We start from the raw sequence: 20,743 nt of genomic DNA on the forward strand, positions 1-20,743 counted from the left end.
ATCGAGGAAATAATTGGTTCTCACTCCGTTTAAATAAAGCAAACATAGCAATCTCTCATCAGGCACAAAGAAAGCTTAACTTATGCAATTCATTTTGCTGAAACGTGTTTTTGTTTCGTGTTTCAGGCTTTATTATGGATGCTGTGATATCGACATTTCGCAAAATTCTTTATACCAGTGACGTCATGGATGCTCTTAAGGTAAACACGTGGCTATCACGTGAGCACACATTAACAATGTAAAAGGGGAAGTGTCCCGGCTGATTATTGCAAGTTATCCTTCCAAAATTCCATGTCATGTTGCCAATGCCTGTGATTATACAAGCAAATTGGTTAAAGGATTCTACAGACCAAAGTAAGACAAGCAATTTTAGTGAAAAAGTACAAGATTACAAGGATAGAAGTAGGCTGCAATTCATCAAGTGCGATTTTGTGACAGGATTTTAAGAAATCAAATGTGCCATTCTGGTGAAAGTTTTAAACTTTTATCCCTTATTGTTTTCTCTTAGTCGATACCTGTATTTCTTTACCTCGCGGCTTTTGTTTTGTTTTGTTCTGTTCTGTTTTGTTTTGTTTTGCTTTGTTTTGTGGTGATTTGCCGTGCTCTGTGATTTGACTCAACTAGACCCATTCCCCTAGACATTTTTTGGGCCAAAAGAGCGCAACTTTAAGAGTTTGTAATATCGTCACTTTCCGCCTTAAAAGTCTCCAATTTTAAAATCGTGTATTTCAAACGATATAATTTATAATATTGAAAATTAAATGCCGCTTCATGTAAGACTTTGCCAGAGTTGCATTGAGCATTACCATACTTTTAATTTTGACAGCGCTGCTGGGACGAGAAGAACAAACGAAAGTTTAATTAAAGATGTAGTCAATTTATTTTGTAACTTATTCAATTTCTTTTGTTAAAAACTACTGTTACCCTGCTGTTAAATAGTATTTCACTCTGAACGTTCTCTTTCATGGAACCCCTACAGATGTTGATTTTTTTTTTACAGATATTTTGTTTTCTACAGATATTAATGCTTTTCTTTATTTTAAACATTATACAATATTAAAATGTTGTCCTCATTAACAATAGGCCACGTTCGATATATCAATATTCTAGCATAGCTCTGAGGCGTTCTATATTTGGTTTTGTTTTCTTTGTATCCAAGTCTCTTTTGGGAATTGAGAGACAAAAGAAACTTAAAAATTTACAATTACCCGAAAGCCTCGGAGCCATGTTAAAATATTGATACATTGAACGAGGCTTATGGGTGGTTTGTTGTTTTGTTTAGAGGGACGGGTCACACATGAGGAGATTCTTCAGGGAGGTTTACATGGACAGTGTTTTCCCAATATTAAGTTCCGCTGGACTGCCACCGTACATCTGGGGTAACGACGAAAGAGAAAAGGTGAGAACATTGTCTTCTCAGTTTCAAACTATTGATGTATTTATTTCCTTCTTGGTTGCGTTAAATGTCAGTTAACTCTTTAATGCTGCCCAAAACTCCAATTTCTGTCGCATGAAGGGAATAGGAGGATCTCAAATTCTCCTGTTGGAAAAAAGTAGTATTATATATCAGAGAACTGGATGGTATTGAGTGTAATTTGAATTGGATCAGAAAAGCTTACTAGCAAAGTTGTTTTCGCTGAAAATTTTTGAATCAGGCCGTATGGCAAGCCTGTTTACCTTGCCATATTGAATCATACAGAAGAACCATTTATTATTTTTATTTTCTTTTTTTAGGAACGGCTTCTTTGAATTCTTAACCACTGGTACAAACGAACTGCTCTAGAAAGTTTACTCTCTTCTGATAGTCTTAACAAACCTTTCAATGTAGACCGCTTCACTCTCGACTTATCAAAACTTGCGGGAACTTGACACTTGAGAACACATCGTTTCTTGGCGTACTACAGCAAACTTTATTACAAGACTGTCCGCGCAGGCAATTTGTGAAGCATTATCTCGATTTGACATTGGAACAAGTATAAAGGAGGCGACTGAAATCCGGTACCAGGCCCTAACCCTCAATCGAGACCGTGTTCCTGTACCGATGTATTTTTTCACGTTACCTCCGCCGATGTAGACCTCGTGACAACCAACACTCAGTGTTCACTTGAGGAAGGCGACGTGACGGTTCCATAGCTTGAAGCATTTCAAATATTTAAACCTGTCATAACCAGGTCCAGTTCGAAAATGCGAGCCTAATGAATTCTATCGTGTGTTTCGTCGTTAATTAAAGTTCCTACACCCTCTGCATTTTTTGTTGGGTGTGGCGAGACTTCTTAATTGCCTCCTCTGGTCCGTTAGTTCTGTGCATTCCTCCCTGCATTTTGAACCCCTGTTGAAGCGCGTTTTCTGGTGTGTTACGCTCTGTGCACATTTTGCGTTCCTGCGCGCATTTCCTCAGTGTGTTTTCTGGGTTTTTGTCATATATGCAAGACAAAATTACAAGATTTACTAACAGACGCGCACTCCTGAAAATCATGCATTCCTTCCAAGCATGCATTTACAAATCTGCTCTTTGCGTGAGCAGATCATATTAATAATGGAATACTTTAAGATTGAACTTTGGATTCTTCGCCAGTGCGAAAAGAAATAGCGACCACAGTATGTAATAATAAAAGCAATAATATACTTTATTTACCCTAAGTCTACACATAACAGTTCCGTTAGAAATCAGTGGCCCTCAAGCAAACAACTAAAGTGAAATATGAAACGGCTTAAGAGCATTACAATACACAACAAAGAAAAGCAAAACTTGATCGAAATTAAATACAAACGTATCATCGTGACTGCATTGCAATCAAAATGACCCCGTCCGCAAACTATTGCTCATTGGAAAACAGTCCTAAGAAAATACGCGCGCTCATTGGTTAAAAATCGTGTTTCTATTAAATAATTAGATTATAAGCTCCAGATTTCTATCGCGTGATAGTTGACGAAGGCGCAGCCCGAGTCAACTATCACGCGATAGAAAGCGAGAGCGAATAATCTAAATGTTTTAATATAAATCTACTAGCCGTTCAAAACGTAATCTAAATCCTCTTCGCAGACATTTTTAAAACGCGCAGAATCGGCCGTCGTTTTGTTAACAAGGCCGGGAACACTGCTACGCTACTCACTATCTATCACAGAATAGAGTAGTAGTGAGTAGCGTAGCCAATCAGAGAACGGCATTCGTGATAGAAAGCTGGCGCATTAGCACATATCCCCCTCACCCCAGGACTTCTCAGGCTCAAGATATCAAAACCCCGGCCTTTCTCAGACTTTGAATACCTTTCCGGAAACGAAACACCATTTCTTTCTGGGAAATAGCTTCTTGTTGTTCTTTAATTTTGGCTTTCACCAACCGTCAAATCAGGGAAGCTCAGGACAGTGAAAAGTACTTTCACCCAAGCGAAACTAAAACCTCCATGATTTGTGTGCAACTTGGCCTTGTGGGACTCGATAACTAGTTCACTTCTTCGAGGACTCGAGGGAATCATAGAAAAAAAGGGCGCGTCCTACACCCAGTGCCTTCATTCTATATCTCTCTTCTGTCTTCCCAGACGTGATCCACGTGAATATAGCAAATGCCTTATGTGTTTTTTGTTTTTCATTTGCACTCAGAAAGAATAAAACTCTACAAAATAATACAATGGAGACTCCCAAATTTATAGTCTTTATAAATAATACTTCTTTTTATTTTCATTTGCAATATGTAACAAATGAAAAACCACTCGGTTTCTGTAGCGCTTTGAAAAACTTTCACATTTTAGATCACTTTTCGCCACCATTTTACTATTTAAGAAATAAAAAACGTGTACCGTGTTTCGATCGAGTTATAGAAACAAGAGTGGGAGTTCGGGAGAACGAGAAATACTGTGGGAACATGAGCCGCAGGTGAGCGTTTCCACAGCTTTTTCGAGTTCTCCCAAACTTTTACAAGCGTTTCTATGATTCGATAGTAACACGGAGAACATGTTTTCTATTTCTTTTAGAAGACACCGCAACGGAAAAAAGGAAAACAACTTGTTAACGTTGATTATCAAAATGTAAATTCTCTTTGCTCGCGCCTTCATTACGTCAACAGCTCGTGCTAGGTCTGTTTTCAATCGAGTTTTAGTATAAATCTACCTTTTTCTTTTACAATAGGTTCAGTGCTAAACCTCACCTGGCCGAAAAACCCCAGGCTCTGACAACTGAGCAGATCAGTGCGGTGCCAATTAATTTAAGTTGTCTACACATGTATCAAGTATTACAGTCAACACGCTTCGAAATGTATTTACTTGTGATACTTCATATCGGCTATATAGGTATGTCCAGCGTCAGAGGGACATTTTTTTTTTTTTTTTTAAGACATGTTAGTCAGAAGTAGAGTATCGATTTTGGTCTCAAACTGGGTATGGTTTTTGCACTCTAGTCTTGAATTAGGTATGTTTTTTAGAAGAAGCTACTTTTTTCATCATTATCGGTAAGACCAGCCACTAAAGCCATTCACAATACCTTTAACATCATTCTGAACTAGAGAACTACGGCAGGTCTGAAACAGGGTATTAATTTAAGGGTCAGGCCATAAATAGGTTAGAAAAATCGCAGACTTTGGTCTTGAATAGGGTAAGTGCTTTGGGAAGCGGGCCGCTCAGCCCCGCCAAATTTTTCAGAAATTTAAAGTATTGTGTGTGAGGCTAAATAAAGCTAAGAGGCAAAAGCATTTGACGCATAATTTTTCCATTTCTGTGCGGGGCAGTCCTTCATTCGAATGGATGCGGCACTCTACGTTTCGTTGTCAGTGACGCAGTATATTTTTCTTTTCAAAAACGACGCCTCATGTGTGACGGCAGTTGTGCAATTATTCCTCCACTTTCGCTTGAATATTATGAAGCTAGAATACAAATGCTATCGGTGTTTTCATGGAAACCAGCTCTTGAAATGCCGCGGTATATCGAAATACAAATTTTCTTATTTTCAAAAGCGCGCTCTAAGAAGTAAAGCTACTGGAATTGTGGCGGAAAATTCGAGAAATTCAACTAAATCTGGAAATGTCGACACCTACGATATGAAGAAAACCTCATAAAAAAGCCATTATTGTGCCTATTTTGCAATATACCAACGTTAATCAAAATAGAATATGATGAATCAGTTACCTTCCACAATATATCGTATCTGTAGTATCGTCCAAACGCACCAAATGCGTGTTCCTTTCACGTAAACAGCCACAGAATAGGGGCGGGATTGTTATTCCTGACAAGTGTTCTGATTGACCAAAACTATGTCGCCGTAGTTGTGATCTTAATCGCATTTAAATCAAACACGGAAACAGATATCTTCGTTTCTCTAGAATAAATCGTTTCAGTAAGACTTAGAAACATTTAAGTCGCCAATTATTTCTACCTGCGTGACATTTTAATTTCCTTTTCTTTCCGTGTCACGAAATAAAATTTAGTTTCGAGAAGTTACTTTTGCTGAACATGGGTTTACCTCGTGAATTACAAGCGTTTACCCTGATAACATTCATACTCACTATGTCAATAAATAACTCTGAAACGGAAAACAAAAACTAACTGTCCTAACTGCTTCCATCGGCTTAAAATATCGCATTGGTGGTCAAATCGCGTGGTGTGGCGGTGTCTCTACTTCGAAAATATATTTCTTTTTGACTATCACTATCAAGTCCAGTTCGCCCTTTTCTTGTGTAAGATAATACCGAGAAACGAGAGTTTCACTGAAATGTTGCAAATGACACATTTTGTTACGATGCACCAAGTTTTGGCTGAAATTTTGCCCCCGTATTTACATTAAATATTACGAACTTTACTCTGATTGGATATTACAAATCACTATGTACATAGTTCACCCCTGAACTGAAAACAATACCGTCTCGTTTCTGAGGAAACGAAACAAAAACACGCGATCGTCACGTGACGTCTGTACACAAAGAAGACAAGAACACATCGTGGCTTCGCGTTTGTGTTGGGAAGATCTCGAGGTAACAGCAAAATGTCCAGTTTGCTTGGAAACGTTTAAAGATCCCAAGACTTTACCTTGCTTGCACTCATTCTGTCTAATGTGCCTCGATGACTTGGCACGTATTGGTAGAAGACAACATTAAGACGAAATTAACTGTGTCATTTGTGAGACATCGATTCCAATCCCTGAAGAAAACACATTCAGTGATTTTCCCACTTCGTTTCACTTGGATCGATTCAAGGAGATCTTAACTGTGTTTAAAGGACATCAAGCGGCGAAGAAGTGCATGAATTGTAACGAAGGGAAGATGGTAATTTCGTACTGTTTTGTTTGGAAAGATTGCCTTTGTTCTTCCTGCGAGAGAGCTCACCGCCGCTTAAGGGTTACCAGGGATCACAGAAATGTTTTGCTTGAGAAAGGACATCTGGAACATCTTTTAGAAGGACCAGTTATGTGTGAACAGGAGGGCCACGAAGGAGAAGAATTACTGCATTACTGCGACGAATGCAACGAATGTATTTGCCCCATCTGTCATGATGACCGTCATTCGCAACATGATGTAGTTGACATTAAACAGGCTGCTCGAGAAGGAAAGAAGCGACTTGATAAGATTCTGAAGAAAGCAGAAGACGAAATCTCAGCGAGTAAAGATGAGATTCAAAAAAGTGAAGATCTCTTCAAGAGTAGAAAGGAAAAACTTCGCGCAGCCCGTAAGAACGTGAAAGCAATTGTGAAGAAACTGATTGAAAATTTGAAAGAACGCGAGAAAGCAGTGTTGACAAGGTTCAACGACATTTCTAGACATCAACAAAAACGTCACGCAATAAAACAACGAAAACTGGAGTTGTTCGCAACGCAATTAACAAGCCCAGTGGAACACGGTAAATGTGTTCTGAAAAGAAACATTGTCGTGGAAATTGTGAAAGAACAGAAATCGATTATTGGTCGCTGCAAAGATCTTCTGAATTCGAAAGAAACGGAAGCACTTGTTCTTGCTTTTGTAACTTACGCCGTAGACGAAGAAATATGTCATAGTGTTTTAAATCGTGATCCAGGGCAGTTGATTCTCAGTAACACCGATCCATCACAGACCGAGGCAAGCGGAGACGGTTTAACAGAGCCTGTTGTTGGAAGGGAAACAAAGATTTTAGTTCTCACAAGAGATTCAAAAGGGTAAGAATGTTATCATGAGAACGACCAAGTGAAGGTGAGAATTCAGAGCCCACTGGGTGAAGAATTAGAGACGGAATTCGAAGATGAAAACGATGGCAGATACAAAGTTACGTTTACCCCCAAACTCGCTGGCAAACATGACGTCATGATTAACGTTAATAGACAACCGCTGACTGATAGTCCATGGAGTGTTCAAGTAACTCCACATCAGTACCAAAGAGGGTGTAATCTAGGAACTAAAATTCATGATCAAGAAGAGGGAGAACTTTCATCACTACATTCCTTGTTTCACGGAGACGGAAAACTTGTGTTACCACGAGATGTTGCAATTAGTCAAGTGAATGGAAATATTGCTGTTCTAGATCTTTGTGGAATACAGATGTATGATGCTAAAGGGAAGTGCCTTCGACAGTTTGGAGAAAAGTCATGTTCTCCCAGCAAGAGACTGAAAAGCCCTAAGTCAGTTGCATTTTCCATTTCTGGAGACGTCGTCGTCATTGCTCGTGCGAAAATTACTCTGTGTACCGAGGAGGGACACTTTGTGAAGTATTTTATGAGGCACACAAAGGACCCATATTCGGTGTCAGTGGCACGTGATGGCCGCGTGATCGTGTGTGACAGCAATGATGCTCTTGTTAAAGTGCTCTCACCTGGTGGAGAAGCGTTACTTCAGAGTCTTGGTGATCCATACGAATATGGCTCCCCTTCTTTCGCAATTCATCACCAAGACAGGTTTTTCGTTTCTTATGGCGAAGAACACTGCGTATCAGTTTTTAAGGATGATGGAACTTTCCTCTACGATATTGGCGCTCAGGGGATTTGTGCTGAAAAGCTAAACGCCCCATTGGGGCTCGCTATTGACAAGTTCAACAATTTGATTGTTTGTGACAGTAATGCGGGTCGACTGCAAGCTTTCACACTGGAAGGAAGATATGTTACAACCATCACTGGGTTCGGGTCCCCTCAGTTTGTTGCTGTGTCTAAAGATGGACATATGTATGTAGCCGATGAAGGAAAGAAATGTGTTCATGTCTTGCATTGAACAGCAATGTACATTGTAGTATAAGTCTTCATGTAAACCATGTTGCCATGTAGTTACCCGAAGTACCAGTTAAAAATTAAAGCTGTAGTCTATAGCCATAGGTTTGGTTTAAGTTTTAATTAATCGGCTGTAAAGTGACGGGCAGTAACATACTTTCAAAGCTAAACTTTTCTGAACTTTCACACCATTAAAAGTCATTGGGACCGGTCGTGCTTGAACAGTTCAAAAAGAATGTGTTTGTTTTAACAGTTGCGTAAATGAGAGACTTAGTATACAAAAAGGCAGACTATTGATTTAACACATAGAACTCGGAAAACTCGGCTTGAGTCTCGAAACGGTTAAAAAATCTGGTTTGTCGTATACATACTTGTGTATTTGAATAATTGTTTTTAAGCTGACGATATTTTGTGTTTTATTAGTGATATGCGAGCCGCGTTGTTCTCCACAAATTATATTCAACCAAATTGAAATCAAGGACTATTTCCTAAAAATTTCGATACAAATCTAGGTATGTAGATTATGAAATAGGACGGAAGAGCAGAGAGGGGCGAAGCTAGCAGTGGAACTGTCGTCGTTTGCGAGGTCCCCATGGGACAATGTTGGGACAGAAGGATCCTCTCACCCGACGTTGCGTGACAGAGAGAGGGCCAGAATAGACTAGAGAACAGTAGTGGAGTCACGCCTAAAGGTCACTGAGGTAATGCGACCACCTTTTTGTTACAGCCACTTTGGTATTAGCCCAACCAAAAGCTTAATCAATTTTGTATCTAGTAGCCCCGTTAATACGGCTTCCTTGTAACCGAACAAGTTTCCAACACTTATGTGTTCTTTATAAATTTCCTCACCCCGTCCCCGCCTTCGGGCCCGTACGACGACTATTCGAAAGGCCTGATGAGAAAAAAAATAATTAAGTGGCCCTCTCTTCGCCAATCACAATGAAGTTATTTTTTTTAGTCAGAGTTAGAAATAACGCGGGAGAACTGGATAAACCTGCTAATTACCGATACACGAGCAAAACTTTAACTTCTCGGACATACAAGTAAAATCATACCCCCATCGTCCCACAGGGGAAATGGTTGGCCCCATCAAAATTATTTTGCATGTAGTGAAAAGCCCCCAGCCTGCTGAACTAGAAGAGATGTTACCTTGTTTCTCGTTAAGACGTCGTACTGGAATGATAAATGACGCAGAAAAAGACAAAAAAGTAGTAAATTGATGGAGTTTTAATTTACAATAACAATGGATGTAAAAATGGAAACGTCAACGCTTTTAAAAAGAAGACATTTGGCTTAAGGCGGAGGTACACCCGAAAATTCTGTAAAAGATGGAATTTTTGTTTTTGCCGGAATTTGAATCTTGAGGAATTAAAGTTGTATTTTGAGAAACATATCCGCGAGTGTAAGTTCAAAGCTTGTTTTCTCAAAACGAGTTATTTTTGCCTTTGAGAAAAGACATTTTGAGAAGGATTTGTCCAATTGAGCTGAAATTTTCAGGATTTGTTGTTCTAAGTAGGTTTTGTGTTTTAAGCATCGAACTTTTCCATCCAGTGCATTTTGTTCAAGTTATACATTCAAATGTATGCTGGTCTATGCCGGATTTTCTGTATCAGATTTGACTGGTCGCCATTTCATGTACTTTTAACTATTTATAAATTTCTATGCTTAAAACAGTAAGCTATTTGTCTTCTTTTAAAAAAATGTAAAAATTATTCATTTTGATCATTTTTGTGGGAGTTATCTTTTCTCAAGTAAGTCCTGGCATTCTTCAGCCGGTGTCAGGTTACAATACAGTTCTAGGGTACAGAATATATTTTCTAACAATCGTTGGTCTTTAACCTTTCTAGAAATGTATACCTTGCCATGGTTTGGAATTAAATCTTAGCCATGAAAAAAGTTTGAAAAAAATGGTGTGTTTTCAGGTGTATCCCCGCTTTAAGCTTCATTTGATAACGCGACTACTATGACTGAAGTCTAATGATAAGGAGAAACACTTGGTAAATCGAAATTTCTGGAAGGAGTGAATGAACAGCTACTGAAATTTCATCATCAGAGAGAAAAGCGCCCTTTCAAACTGGAAAAAATCCTCACCGGAGGTTTTTAGGATTTACCTCTCTGCAATTGAAAGCTTAAGGGTTGTTGAAGATTGACACTTTCTCAAATGCATTAATAATTCATCAAGTTAAAACAAAGAAAATCACAACCGTGAAGGAGCTTTGGATACCCGCTCTTAATTATCATAGATTTTGACGATTTTACTTCTCTGTTTACTCCTTAGTTTTTGCTGCGCTTGAGAAGATATATCAAACACTCGAGGCAGTGTTTCATTGGCTATCCAAACGCATCGAATTTCGTCAAAAATACTCCGCTGCGCGTCGTATTTTCAACTCTCTTCTCGGTGTTTGGATATCCCGATGAAACACTGTCTCTAGTGTTTGATATATTACATCACTCACCCACTTAATGTGTAGCGCCGGTTCTAAGCTTCGAAATGAATCTCAAAAGTCTCAGTGCTGTAGAGCGAAGATGCAAATCTGCAGGTTACAAACGGCATCAATTAATTAAAACCCCTGATTAGAAAAATTTCCTTAAATATCAACAAAACAACAATGTAAATACAATAAGCATAAAATATATAGACTCGAGAATGTTTGCTAATTCAACAAAAAGTTAGTACGATTGAAATCAGCTTGGAGTGTTTCTAATCTTCGTATTTCTAGCATTTTCTTTAATGTGCACTTCTTTTACAACTTTACTTGTAGACGTATTGCATGAAGAATGCACCCTCTTGAAGAATTAAGTGTGTTATTGCAGTTTAAAAGCGTGTTGAATGCCATTGCTAGAAACGGGCGAACTGAGCCACTTGTCTGCATGGGTAAATATTTGAATCTATTTTTTTATTAGTTAGGTTCTAGTAAGAGGTCATGCATCACGGGGATCATTTGCAGTACAATCTGGGGATCATTTACGGGCCTGTACAGTAGTCCTAGACAATAGCCTGTCACATAAATTTTTGACTTTGGGGGATGTTACTTTGCTTTTTATCAAAAATTGCCCCTAAAATTATTAAATTGAGCGGCAATTAAAAAAAGAAAAAGAAAAAAAAAAACACTAGATAATTTTTTTAGACCGTGGACATCAATGAGATTAATCCATATTCAACGTAATCCCAGAGTTTCAAATTAATTGAAACATTTTAAAGCTGCTAATTTTCAGAGTCAACCCAAGAAAATATTGGGCTGATTTTCACTCCCGTTGTTTGTTGCCTTCATTATAATTTTCTTTTGTCTCGAATCACCATGCTATTGTACATTTCTGTATATCATGAATTCATAAAACGCGGGATCGTTTTCCGTCGATTTTCCGGAAGCATACTAAAGTTTGCGAATAATTAGATGTTATAAGATTCATTTAAGACCAGAAAACCATTTAGACAAGTCTTGAAGACATAGTTTGGAACAACATTTAAAACAGCTTTGTTTTTGTTGTATTTTGACACCTTGAAACTTCACTCGCAATTTCCTTGAAAACGCTCCAATAAAATCGAATCGAGCCACCTTAAACTTGAGGTGTTAAATTAGTTGGCTATTTTTATTTTGTCGGTGATCTAGACGAACCGGATGTTTAAATCGAGACCCGAGGAAGTACTTTTCCTCTTTGTTTTTAACTGAACTTCTTTTCCACGGGTCTAGCGTTTGTTGTATTTTTTGACGGCTGGCTTGGGTCTCAAAAATATCCACATCAAAGAAAGTGCTTTTTGATAGTGCTCGCAGCACGAAAGAAATGATCCAGAAAGATGAAATTTGAGAACAGACGTCTGCTTTTATTTGAATTGTCCTTTTCTTTTTCAGCATGTTATTTACTACTTTCCGTTGCCACTCTCTATGGCATAAGCCTCCATCACCGAGTAATGCTCATGCAATATAAAGTATAAACTATATTTTTCTCGTGTTTTTTTTTCCGTTAAACGGAGAGAGAATTCAGAAGTTGCAATTTTTACCTGTAGTCGCTACGAGCGTGGCACCTCTCAATTAAAACATATGCATGTTTCTGTTTTAGAACACTGCTAGTCAAATTAAATTCTTATTGAATATGACAAGTTTCAGATCGACTTATGTTAATTGAGGACGCGAACTTGCAATTGAAGGATGGATAAACTATTTTATCCACACAAGTCTGAACTTTATTCTATATGAAAAAGCCAAGAAATTCACGAAAATCGATTGTAAACTCAATAAACTAAACAGCTGGTAGGCGGTTTGTTGACATATTGAAAGAATGCGCAGAATTATTCATCCAGTATAAGAGCCAGATATTTGACTTTATTATATGGAGAAGAGTGTTTTACTGGGAACTAAACCACTCGTAGATTCCATACGCCACTTCATCCGGGACCCGAGTGGCGTATTTTCCGTATGTGACCTTTGTGAGTGTCGTATCGTTCAATGACGTCACGATTCCCGCCTTTTGCTTTTGTTGAATTGGTTTCTCCATATAATAAAAAGAACATTACACGTTGGCTCGAAGATATGAATTTTATGTTCTCGTGGCAAGAACAATATCTCACGAGTGAGCGAAGCGAACGAGTGAGATATTGTTCTTGCCACGAGAACATAAAATTCATATCTTCGAGCCACCGTGTAATATCCTCTATATATGATCGTCAGCAAACATTGCATCTAACTTGAACTAAAATGCTACTAACTATGAGAAGTTTTGGTGGCATAAGTTAATTAGTAGGCGATTGAAAAAGCGCTCGCTCGATAGACCAATCAATTGAACAATTCGATATATAATTATACAACGTGGTAAAACGTTTAGCAAAAGTAACAACCTTTATAAGATATAGTCCTGTTTAAAATTATTTATGTAAGCTTTTCCCATACGGTAGCCTATAAAACGTGGACAAAATGTTCCTTGATTACCTTCCAAACCATTGCCTATTAAGGAAAATTGACGTATATTGCCACACTTATTTGTGTTTACACTATCTGTCATACACAATAATTCATCTAAAATGAACAAGAGCCTTTAATAACCATTAATATCATATCAGGTAAAGTCATCTGCATTCTATACCTCTCGATAGATGACTCAGGGATGTCTGTTTATGGCATTTAGTTCCATCCCTCTCTCCGCCCCTAATTCACTTTTCTCCAGCTGCTATCAGCTTATTACGCTACTGTCGTGTTTTTGGGTATGTTTATATCTTCCCTCTTCCCTGTTTGCTGCGATTATTTTATTGCTTGAGGTTCCCATGGAATATTCAGGTGAGCATGATGTTTCTTTACATCACAAGCATATACATAGGCACAGAAAGTTTTCTCTGGTTTGAATTAAATTGTAGAATTACAAGTGGAAGCTTAGGAAAGCAAGAAATGTTATGAGAAGAAGAGGTCGTAAGCGACTGTTTCAACAATTTTTCCGTGTTCTCCTAAACTTGCACAAGTCATAGCAACACAGCTTTTATTTCGTGTTATTCTTTAAGCATTTCTTGGGTATCTTTCTTCTCCGATTATAAAATTTGCGGCCACGTTTTTTGGAGCATATCATTTATCTGTGTCGCAAGTTTCTGTAAAGCGAAACACAAAGCAATAGAGAAATAGAATATAAAAGTTTTTAATATCAAAGACATGAAACTTAAAATTTCAAGGTTTTAAACACAGAGCGATCCTATAAAAGGCAAGGTCACGCCACCTTTGAAGCATTTTGTTGGCTTTTTGTGTAATGGTGGAAAGCCGAAATAACGGTCGCACAACAGAAGAAGTCGTGGAGATTATAACGTTTTTTTTTCGTTAAAACAACGGAGTCATTTACGTAGAATAATATAAGGTAAATAATAAAAATACATTGAAAATAAAACTTATATTAACACTTTAGAAGATACCTTTGGAAGAACAAAAACGATAAATTATCTTCGTCACTTCACGGAACATTCAAATCGCCGCTAACTAAAATAACAAAGCTGATGCCTGCGATCAATGAGCTATCGGTTTCCATTTATCTCAGCATGCCGAGAACGAAGAAAAATCTCGTAAGAGGTGAGTTTCGTTAGCCTGTGAGCACAGACGGATTTTGGTGGGATATTCAAACTCATTCAAATTTATGAGCGTTATGATGGTGCATGCAAACAAAATGCAAATTGAACAACGTTGAGTTATTCCTCAAACTATTCTGTATTCAGAGTAAAGAAATTAGAAACAAAAAAGTGAGATTTCTCCTGAATATTGACGTTAGAGAGGGGAAGGAAGACTCATGGCTGAATGCAATAAAGACAAAATTTGCGTTTGTAAAAGGCCGACTGAATTTTAGCAGCAAGACGGTACAACAGCAGCCAATGTTCACCTTGTGGAATCTCTTTCACATACCTGGCTGAAGAATAACCCTATTACCGTAGATATAACATATTACCTTCGTAGTCTGCTTGTACCTGAGGTTTTTACTAGTTTTAGTTTCCAAACTTATTTTTCAGCCGCGTTAGTCCTCGAAGGAGCAAAGACACCTGGCATCAAAAGAACTAGACACGGCATTTTATAAATTTGAGTGAACAGCTCGAATTCATACGATAGGCTTTCGCAAGTGGAGGAACAAAAATTATGAAGTCGAAATTAAAAAAAGTCAATTTTCTTTGTAAACTCTTCTCTTGAAGCTATCGTTCATTTAGTTCAAAAGGCATTGCTTACGTGTAAAATAAAACAGAAAATTACACCCGTCGCTCTCCGGAATTTTATGGCAACGCGCTAAAATTAGACCTGAGTGAATAAGCCAATCAAATGGGAGCGTTGGTCATCCGTTGGGATTTGTGATTGGCAGGCTGAAAACTTCAGCCTCCTTATTGCGTTCGTAGAACGCAGTCCTAATGTAGACTTGAGTCAAGTTTCATGGGACGGTGGATCTTGGATCTTTCGACACCGATTTGGCCGTGCCGTAGCAGGGGCAAAAATGAATGACATCATCGCCAAACCATGTGCTGTATATCCATCCAATAGCCGTGTCCATCTGCCACGCCATTCTTGTTCTCTTTTGTCGCTTCTTTCGTTGTTTGCGATGTTTTGGAGTCTTCTTTGAACTGGTTTTTCACTCTGATTAAATTCGACAAAAAAGGGAATCCAGTCCCACTGTAGTGCTTGCGGCGACTGGCAAATTCCAAAACGAGACGAAACAAAACGAGCTCTAGGCGTGTCGCGACAAGCTAGTGGGTGGGACTACTTTACAGGTCGTCTTCAAGGATAGACAAGTAAACCACGGAAAACCAAAGTTGACGGTTATCGGCAATTTATTGCATCAAAGTAAACGATCGTAAACTGAAATAACAATATGTAACGAATTTCTATCAATTTAGCGGAAAGGTTGCGTCACAAATAGTCAAAACTTACACGAGACAAACTACCGATTGGGAATCGATAACATAACGAAATTTAATAATACAACACATCAAAAAATAGCCAGCGTAAATACTACGCTAAGATACTAAATAAGATTCGATCACAGAAATACACAACAAAAAGAACTGATTAACAGCTCAATGCTTTCGAACCTAAAAGGTGGGCGTTCACTCTAGTAACGTTAAGAACATTTTCTAATTTAGACGATCATAAATCGATTAACATTGTACAAATGTTTCTTTGTATTCCTTCGCCCATAGCTATAAAAATGTAACTTAATCAAAATGACAAAGGTACTCACATATCGGTCCCGCTTGAACCAAGGGTTAGGAAATCAAAAACATCAAGAGTTCAAGGTTGACAAGGCCACGCGAGAAGGAACGAAAAACTACTTTAAAAGGACGCTAACTCAGCTTTTATATGCGCGTGGTGACGCTTAAAGGTCTGATTACAAATAAGAAGTAAATATTGTAACTACCTTTGTAACTAAGATAAAGAGACAATTATTAACTAATCATGATTGGCCTGGCTACTAAGTAGTGTCCTTAACACCCAGTGCAGACTAGAGTGATATGTTTTGGGCGAGAGAAAACAAATTACATCATCGCAAAGCATGTGTAAACAAGATTATTTGCTTTTTAGATCGATCGTTCGCGATCGCTTGTTTGTTGTTTCGATTCTGGACCGTGAGTGGCCTCTTTTGTCAGGATGTCACATTCACAGTCCAAAGGGAGTAAATCGGCTCCTAAATTCAGCAATAAAGATTCTGACTCGGAAAAGAAAGAAAGTGAAGAAGACGAGTCAGACAAAGACAAATTCGACTCGAACGATTTTGACAGATTGTTCAAAGGAATCAAGAAACCCGCCTTAATTGTCTTCAGCGGAGATAAAGGCCTTTATCACGAATGGAAAGTGCAATTTGAAATATTGGTGGATGGGATGAAAGTACCAGCTAAAACCAAGATAATGATGTTGAAAAATTCTCTATCTGGGAAGCCGTTACGAGTTGTGGAGCGGTTACGTTACACATCTAGACAAAATCAAACTGCTTTGGAAAAACTTGATCAGAAGTACGGAGGTGAAAAGCGACTTTTGCAACGTTACCTCGAAGCCAGTTTGCGTGCGTCTCCTGTCGAGGAGATTAACCTAAAGGAGTTGGAGATTTCCTCGGATCGCTTAACTGACGTTGTGGTTAAGCTTGAGAATAGCGACCAGCATCAAGAGCTCGCAGGAGTATCTCAACTTACATTGCAGTGCAACGAAAGTTATCAGGGTCTCTTCTTAACACGTACCAAGAGTGGTTGCACAGGAAGCCCAGGAAGGATGGACTATGCGTATTTTCTAAATAGTTACAGAAGCAAGTTGTTTATCGTATGGACGTCGAAGAAGTTAAGGAGAGAACAAAGAAAAAGACAGAAGATATATCGAGTCAAAGAAACACAAGCGTGAGAAAGGAGCAGTTCACAACGTTACTAGAGAGCCCACACCCAAGTGTGTTGTGTGCCATGGATCTCACTAAGTAAACTCATGCAAGAACTGGGGTGAAACATCCATTGCGAATAGATGGGAAATCGCAAAAAAGAATGAACTTTGTTATCGTTGTTTGAGATCAGGCCATCGAGGGAAGAATGGTCCGGAAAGCAATCGCTGTGGTACCAATGATTGTAGAAGCACCTATTTCACTTCCATCTGCACTTTGAACGTCGATCTAATCCGCATGAACGTGTAGACGCTGCTGGAGAGACACGAAGTGCTTTCGGCGACTCTGAGTCTGCAGGGGATGTTGTAAGAAAGTCTCGCTGACGTTAAAGAGTCTCAATGGGGAGACCCAATCTACTGTTGAAGGATGGACACTGAATGATATGTGTCAAGATTTGTCTCAGTACAGACTGGAATCAACACAAAGTCAAATGGGAACACCTTAAGAATATTCCATTTCCTATAGCCCCTGGAAGGAAAACTATTGACATCGGATCAGACCATCCCAAGCTTACGCTAGCCTTAACAGAACGTTACGGTCCAATTGGAGCAGTGCAAACGCCGTTGGGGTGGACCTGTGTTGGACGTTTGCCCGCCCTTTCTTCAGCAGAGAAACGTTTGTTTCCTTAAGAGAAAAACCTCCTCAAGAAGCCAGATGTTGCGAGACGTTACAAAGAAGAAATGAATGCAAATGTCGAGAAGGGCTACGTTTGGAAGATAGAAAATAACGAGGCAGAAGAAGGTCCAAGCTGGTTCCTCCCACACTTTCCAGTCATTAGTGAAGATAGAGAGACCACCAACGTACGCATAGTATTTGACTCGGCTGCACGTTGCAAGGGCGTTTCCTTGAATGACGCGATGCTTAACGAGATATCCTGGGGATAATTTTCCGATTTAGACTGAGACCTGTTGCCGTAGTAGCGGACATCAAGGAAATGTTTTCTCATGTTGTCCTCGCTGAGAAAGACCGCAAGTATCACAGACTGTTATGGAGAGATCGCGATACCACAAGCCCTGTGGATGTCTATGAAGCAGTCTGTTTAACGTTTGGAGACAGCATCCCGTTATCTCGCCCAGTTCGTGCTTCGCAGCCACTAGACTCTAAAGAGAACTACCCAGCAGTAGCTATGGTCCTGCTCCGAGATATGTACATGGATGATATCTTTCACTCAGAGGAAGCTGTACAAGATGCCGTTCTCGTCCGTCAAGATTTGACAAAGGTCCTGGATGGCACTGGTTTCCGTGCCCAAAAGTGGTGTAGTAATCGAACAGAGGTGCTAGAAGAAATCCAATAAGAGGATCAAGCAACTGGAGTAAAGTTTGACGACTCAGAACTTCCGAGTGTCAAGACATTAGGAGTCCATTGGAATGCGAATGAAGATGTTTTCACATTTATTGTCAAAGAAATCAACCCGTCCTTTTACACGAAGCGAGGAGTGTGAAGTCGTATTGCTACACTGTTTGATCCATTGCAGTTCTTGGCGTCATACATCATCAGAGCAAAAATGGCATTACAAGAAGCCTGGTTGCGTGGTCTTGAATGGCATGAAGAGTTTCCTGACGATTTCAAGTTGACTACTCATCAGTGGGCCAAACAGTTGCCAGAAGCTCCACGGGTCAAAATCCCAAGTTGCTATCGACATTATGAGGAAGCGGTGGAAGACGTCTCACTTGATACATTCGTTGACGCGTCACGACTAGGCTATGCCGCAGTAAACTACGCCAAATACGGACACGTGAGTGGTCAGATCTCAGTTGCTCTGGTAACAGCCAAAGCAAGAATAACACCGATTAAATCCGTCAGCATCCCACGCCTTGGGTTAACTGGCAGCAGTACTCGGAGTGCGGTTAGCTGAAACGGTCTCTGAGAAGCTAGAAATTCTGCTAAGTCGACACACCCTGTGGACGAACAATATGGACATAATCTACTGAATGCAGGGTCACTCAAGACAACTGAAATCTTTTGTGGCTAATCGGAAAGCCGACATTCAACGGAAATCCGACCCAGCTCAGTGGCCATATATACCAGGAAAACAAAACCCCGCTGACGACGCAACAAGAGGTCTGGACCTGAAAAACCTATCCACTGAAAAACGCTGGTTCCAGGGATTTGCCTTTCTACGTCATGGGGAGACACCCTGGCCTTTAGAAAGTCGCCTCTGGAGTGATTGCAGTGAGGAAGGTAAACAAGAGCTGGCGAAAATCAGCCTCGTTTCAATGCAAGCAGTCCCTGCCCGTGTTTGGCATCGAGAAGTTTTCTTCCTGGCGCCGATTGTTAGGAGTTACAGCTTGGATCGTGAGATTCATTTCTAAAAGTAAAAGAGCAAGACCTCAGAAAAGCGAGGAGACCAGAAACAAGCAAAACGACTCACTGGAAAAAGTCCTAGAACCAAAGGAAATCAGTAACGTCGACACACCCTGTGGACGAACAATATGGACATAATCTACTGAATGCAGGGTCACTCAAGACAACTGAAATCTTTTGTTGCTAATCAGAAAGCCGACATTCAACGGAAATCCGACCCAGCTCAGTGGTCATATATACCAGGAAAACAAAACCCCGCTGACGAGGCAACAAGAGGTCTGGACCTGAAAATCCTATCCACTGAAAGTCGCTGGTTCCAGGGATTTGCCTTTCTACGTCATGGGGAGACATCCTGGCCTTTAGAAAGTCGCCTCTGGAGTGATTGCAGTGAGGAAGGTAAACAAGAGCCGGCTAAAATCAGCCTCGTTTCAATGCAAGCAGTCCCTGCCCGTGTTTGGCATCGAGAGGTTTTTTTCCTGGCGCCGATTGTTAGGAGTTACAGCTTGGATCGTGAGATTCATTTCCAAAAGTAAAAGAGCAAGACCTCAGAAAAGCGAGGAGACCAGAAACAAGCAAAACGACTCACTGGGAAAAGTCCTAGAACCAAAGGAAATCAGTAACGCAGAGAGGTACTGGGTTCGAGCAACTCAAAGAGAACGCTTTTCGGTGGAATTGACAACCTCGAGAGGAGGAGGAAGTGTCTTGAGAAGCAGCCCGCTGTGGAGATTGTCATCATTTGTGGACAGTGATGGAATCCCACGTGTCGGCGGGAGACTACCTACGATTCCAAACACCCCGTCATATTACCGAAGAAACGTTACATCTCAAAACTTGTCATCGCCCACATCCATAATCAAGGTCATCATAACCTCAGAGTGAATTATTACGACAGAAATACTGGATTGTCAATGGGAGAGAAAAAAACTAAGCGATGGAAACGAGATTGTAATGTAGGCAAACTTGGAAGAAAACGCAGAGGTGAAGAAATCATGGCACCCCTACCTCAAGCCAGACTTGGGACATCATTGCGATGCTTTGCTCATTGTGTAGTCGATTTTACTGGCCCTTTTTTCATTAAGCTGACGAGAAAGGTGACTGCGAAGCGTTATCTGTGCCTGTTTACCTGTGCGAGCGCACGAGCAGTTTATCTAGAAATAGCTTACTCACTGGATACAGCCAGCTTTCTTAATGGACTGTCCAGACTGGTCGCCAGACGTGGAAAACCAGGGGTGATGATAAGTGACAGTGGCACTAATCATCAGTGGCGATTTAACCCCCCCCCCCCCAGCTGGTGGATCGTATCATGGAGGAATTTTCAAAGCCCTTATCAAGTCTGCAACAAAAGTTTTATGTGCAATCCTTGGAGAGTTAAGAACTACGGATGAAGAGCTACTGACCGCGGTGGTGGAAGTAGAAGGAATTT

At 39.9% G+C, this 20,743-nt stretch overlaps 2 protein-coding genes and 1 pseudogene across 2 annotated transcripts; all 3 read left to right on the forward strand.

The window, feature by feature from the left end:
* The first annotated feature begins 93 nt into the window (after positions 1 to 93).
* On the forward strand, positions 94 to 1,801 carry LOC145480738 (nephrocystin-1-like). The gene is made up of 3 exons (XM_081459060.1): positions 94 to 200; positions 1,283 to 1,399; positions 1,735 to 1,801. The coding sequence occupies exons 1-3, from the start codon at positions 135 to 137 to the stop codon at positions 1,747 to 1,749; spliced, it is 198 nt and encodes a 65-aa protein (XP_081315186.1). The 5' UTR covers positions 94 to 134; the 3' UTR covers positions 1,750 to 1,801.
* Positions 1,802 to 3,862: 2,061 nt separating this feature from the next.
* LOC145495095 (E3 ubiquitin-protein ligase TRIM45-like) lies at positions 3,863 to 9,267 on the forward strand (annotated as a pseudogene).
* A 9,253-nt stretch (positions 9,268 to 18,520) lies between these two features.
* On the forward strand, positions 18,521 to 20,199 carry LOC145495186 (uncharacterized). The gene is made up of 4 exons (XM_081474803.1): positions 18,521 to 18,862; positions 18,954 to 19,289; positions 19,512 to 19,716; positions 19,814 to 20,199. The coding sequence occupies exons 1-4, from the start codon at positions 18,521 to 18,523 to the stop codon at positions 20,197 to 20,199; spliced, it is 1,269 nt and encodes a 422-aa protein (XP_081330929.1).
* The last annotated feature ends 544 nt before the right edge of the window (positions 20,200 to 20,743 follow it).

Source organism: Orbicella franksi, chromosome 1 (genome assembly GCF_964199315.1).
Source record: "Orbicella franksi chromosome 1, jaOrbFran1.1, whole genome shotgun sequence".
Lineage (NCBI taxonomy): Eukaryota > Metazoa > Cnidaria > Anthozoa > Scleractinia > Merulinidae > Orbicella > Orbicella franksi.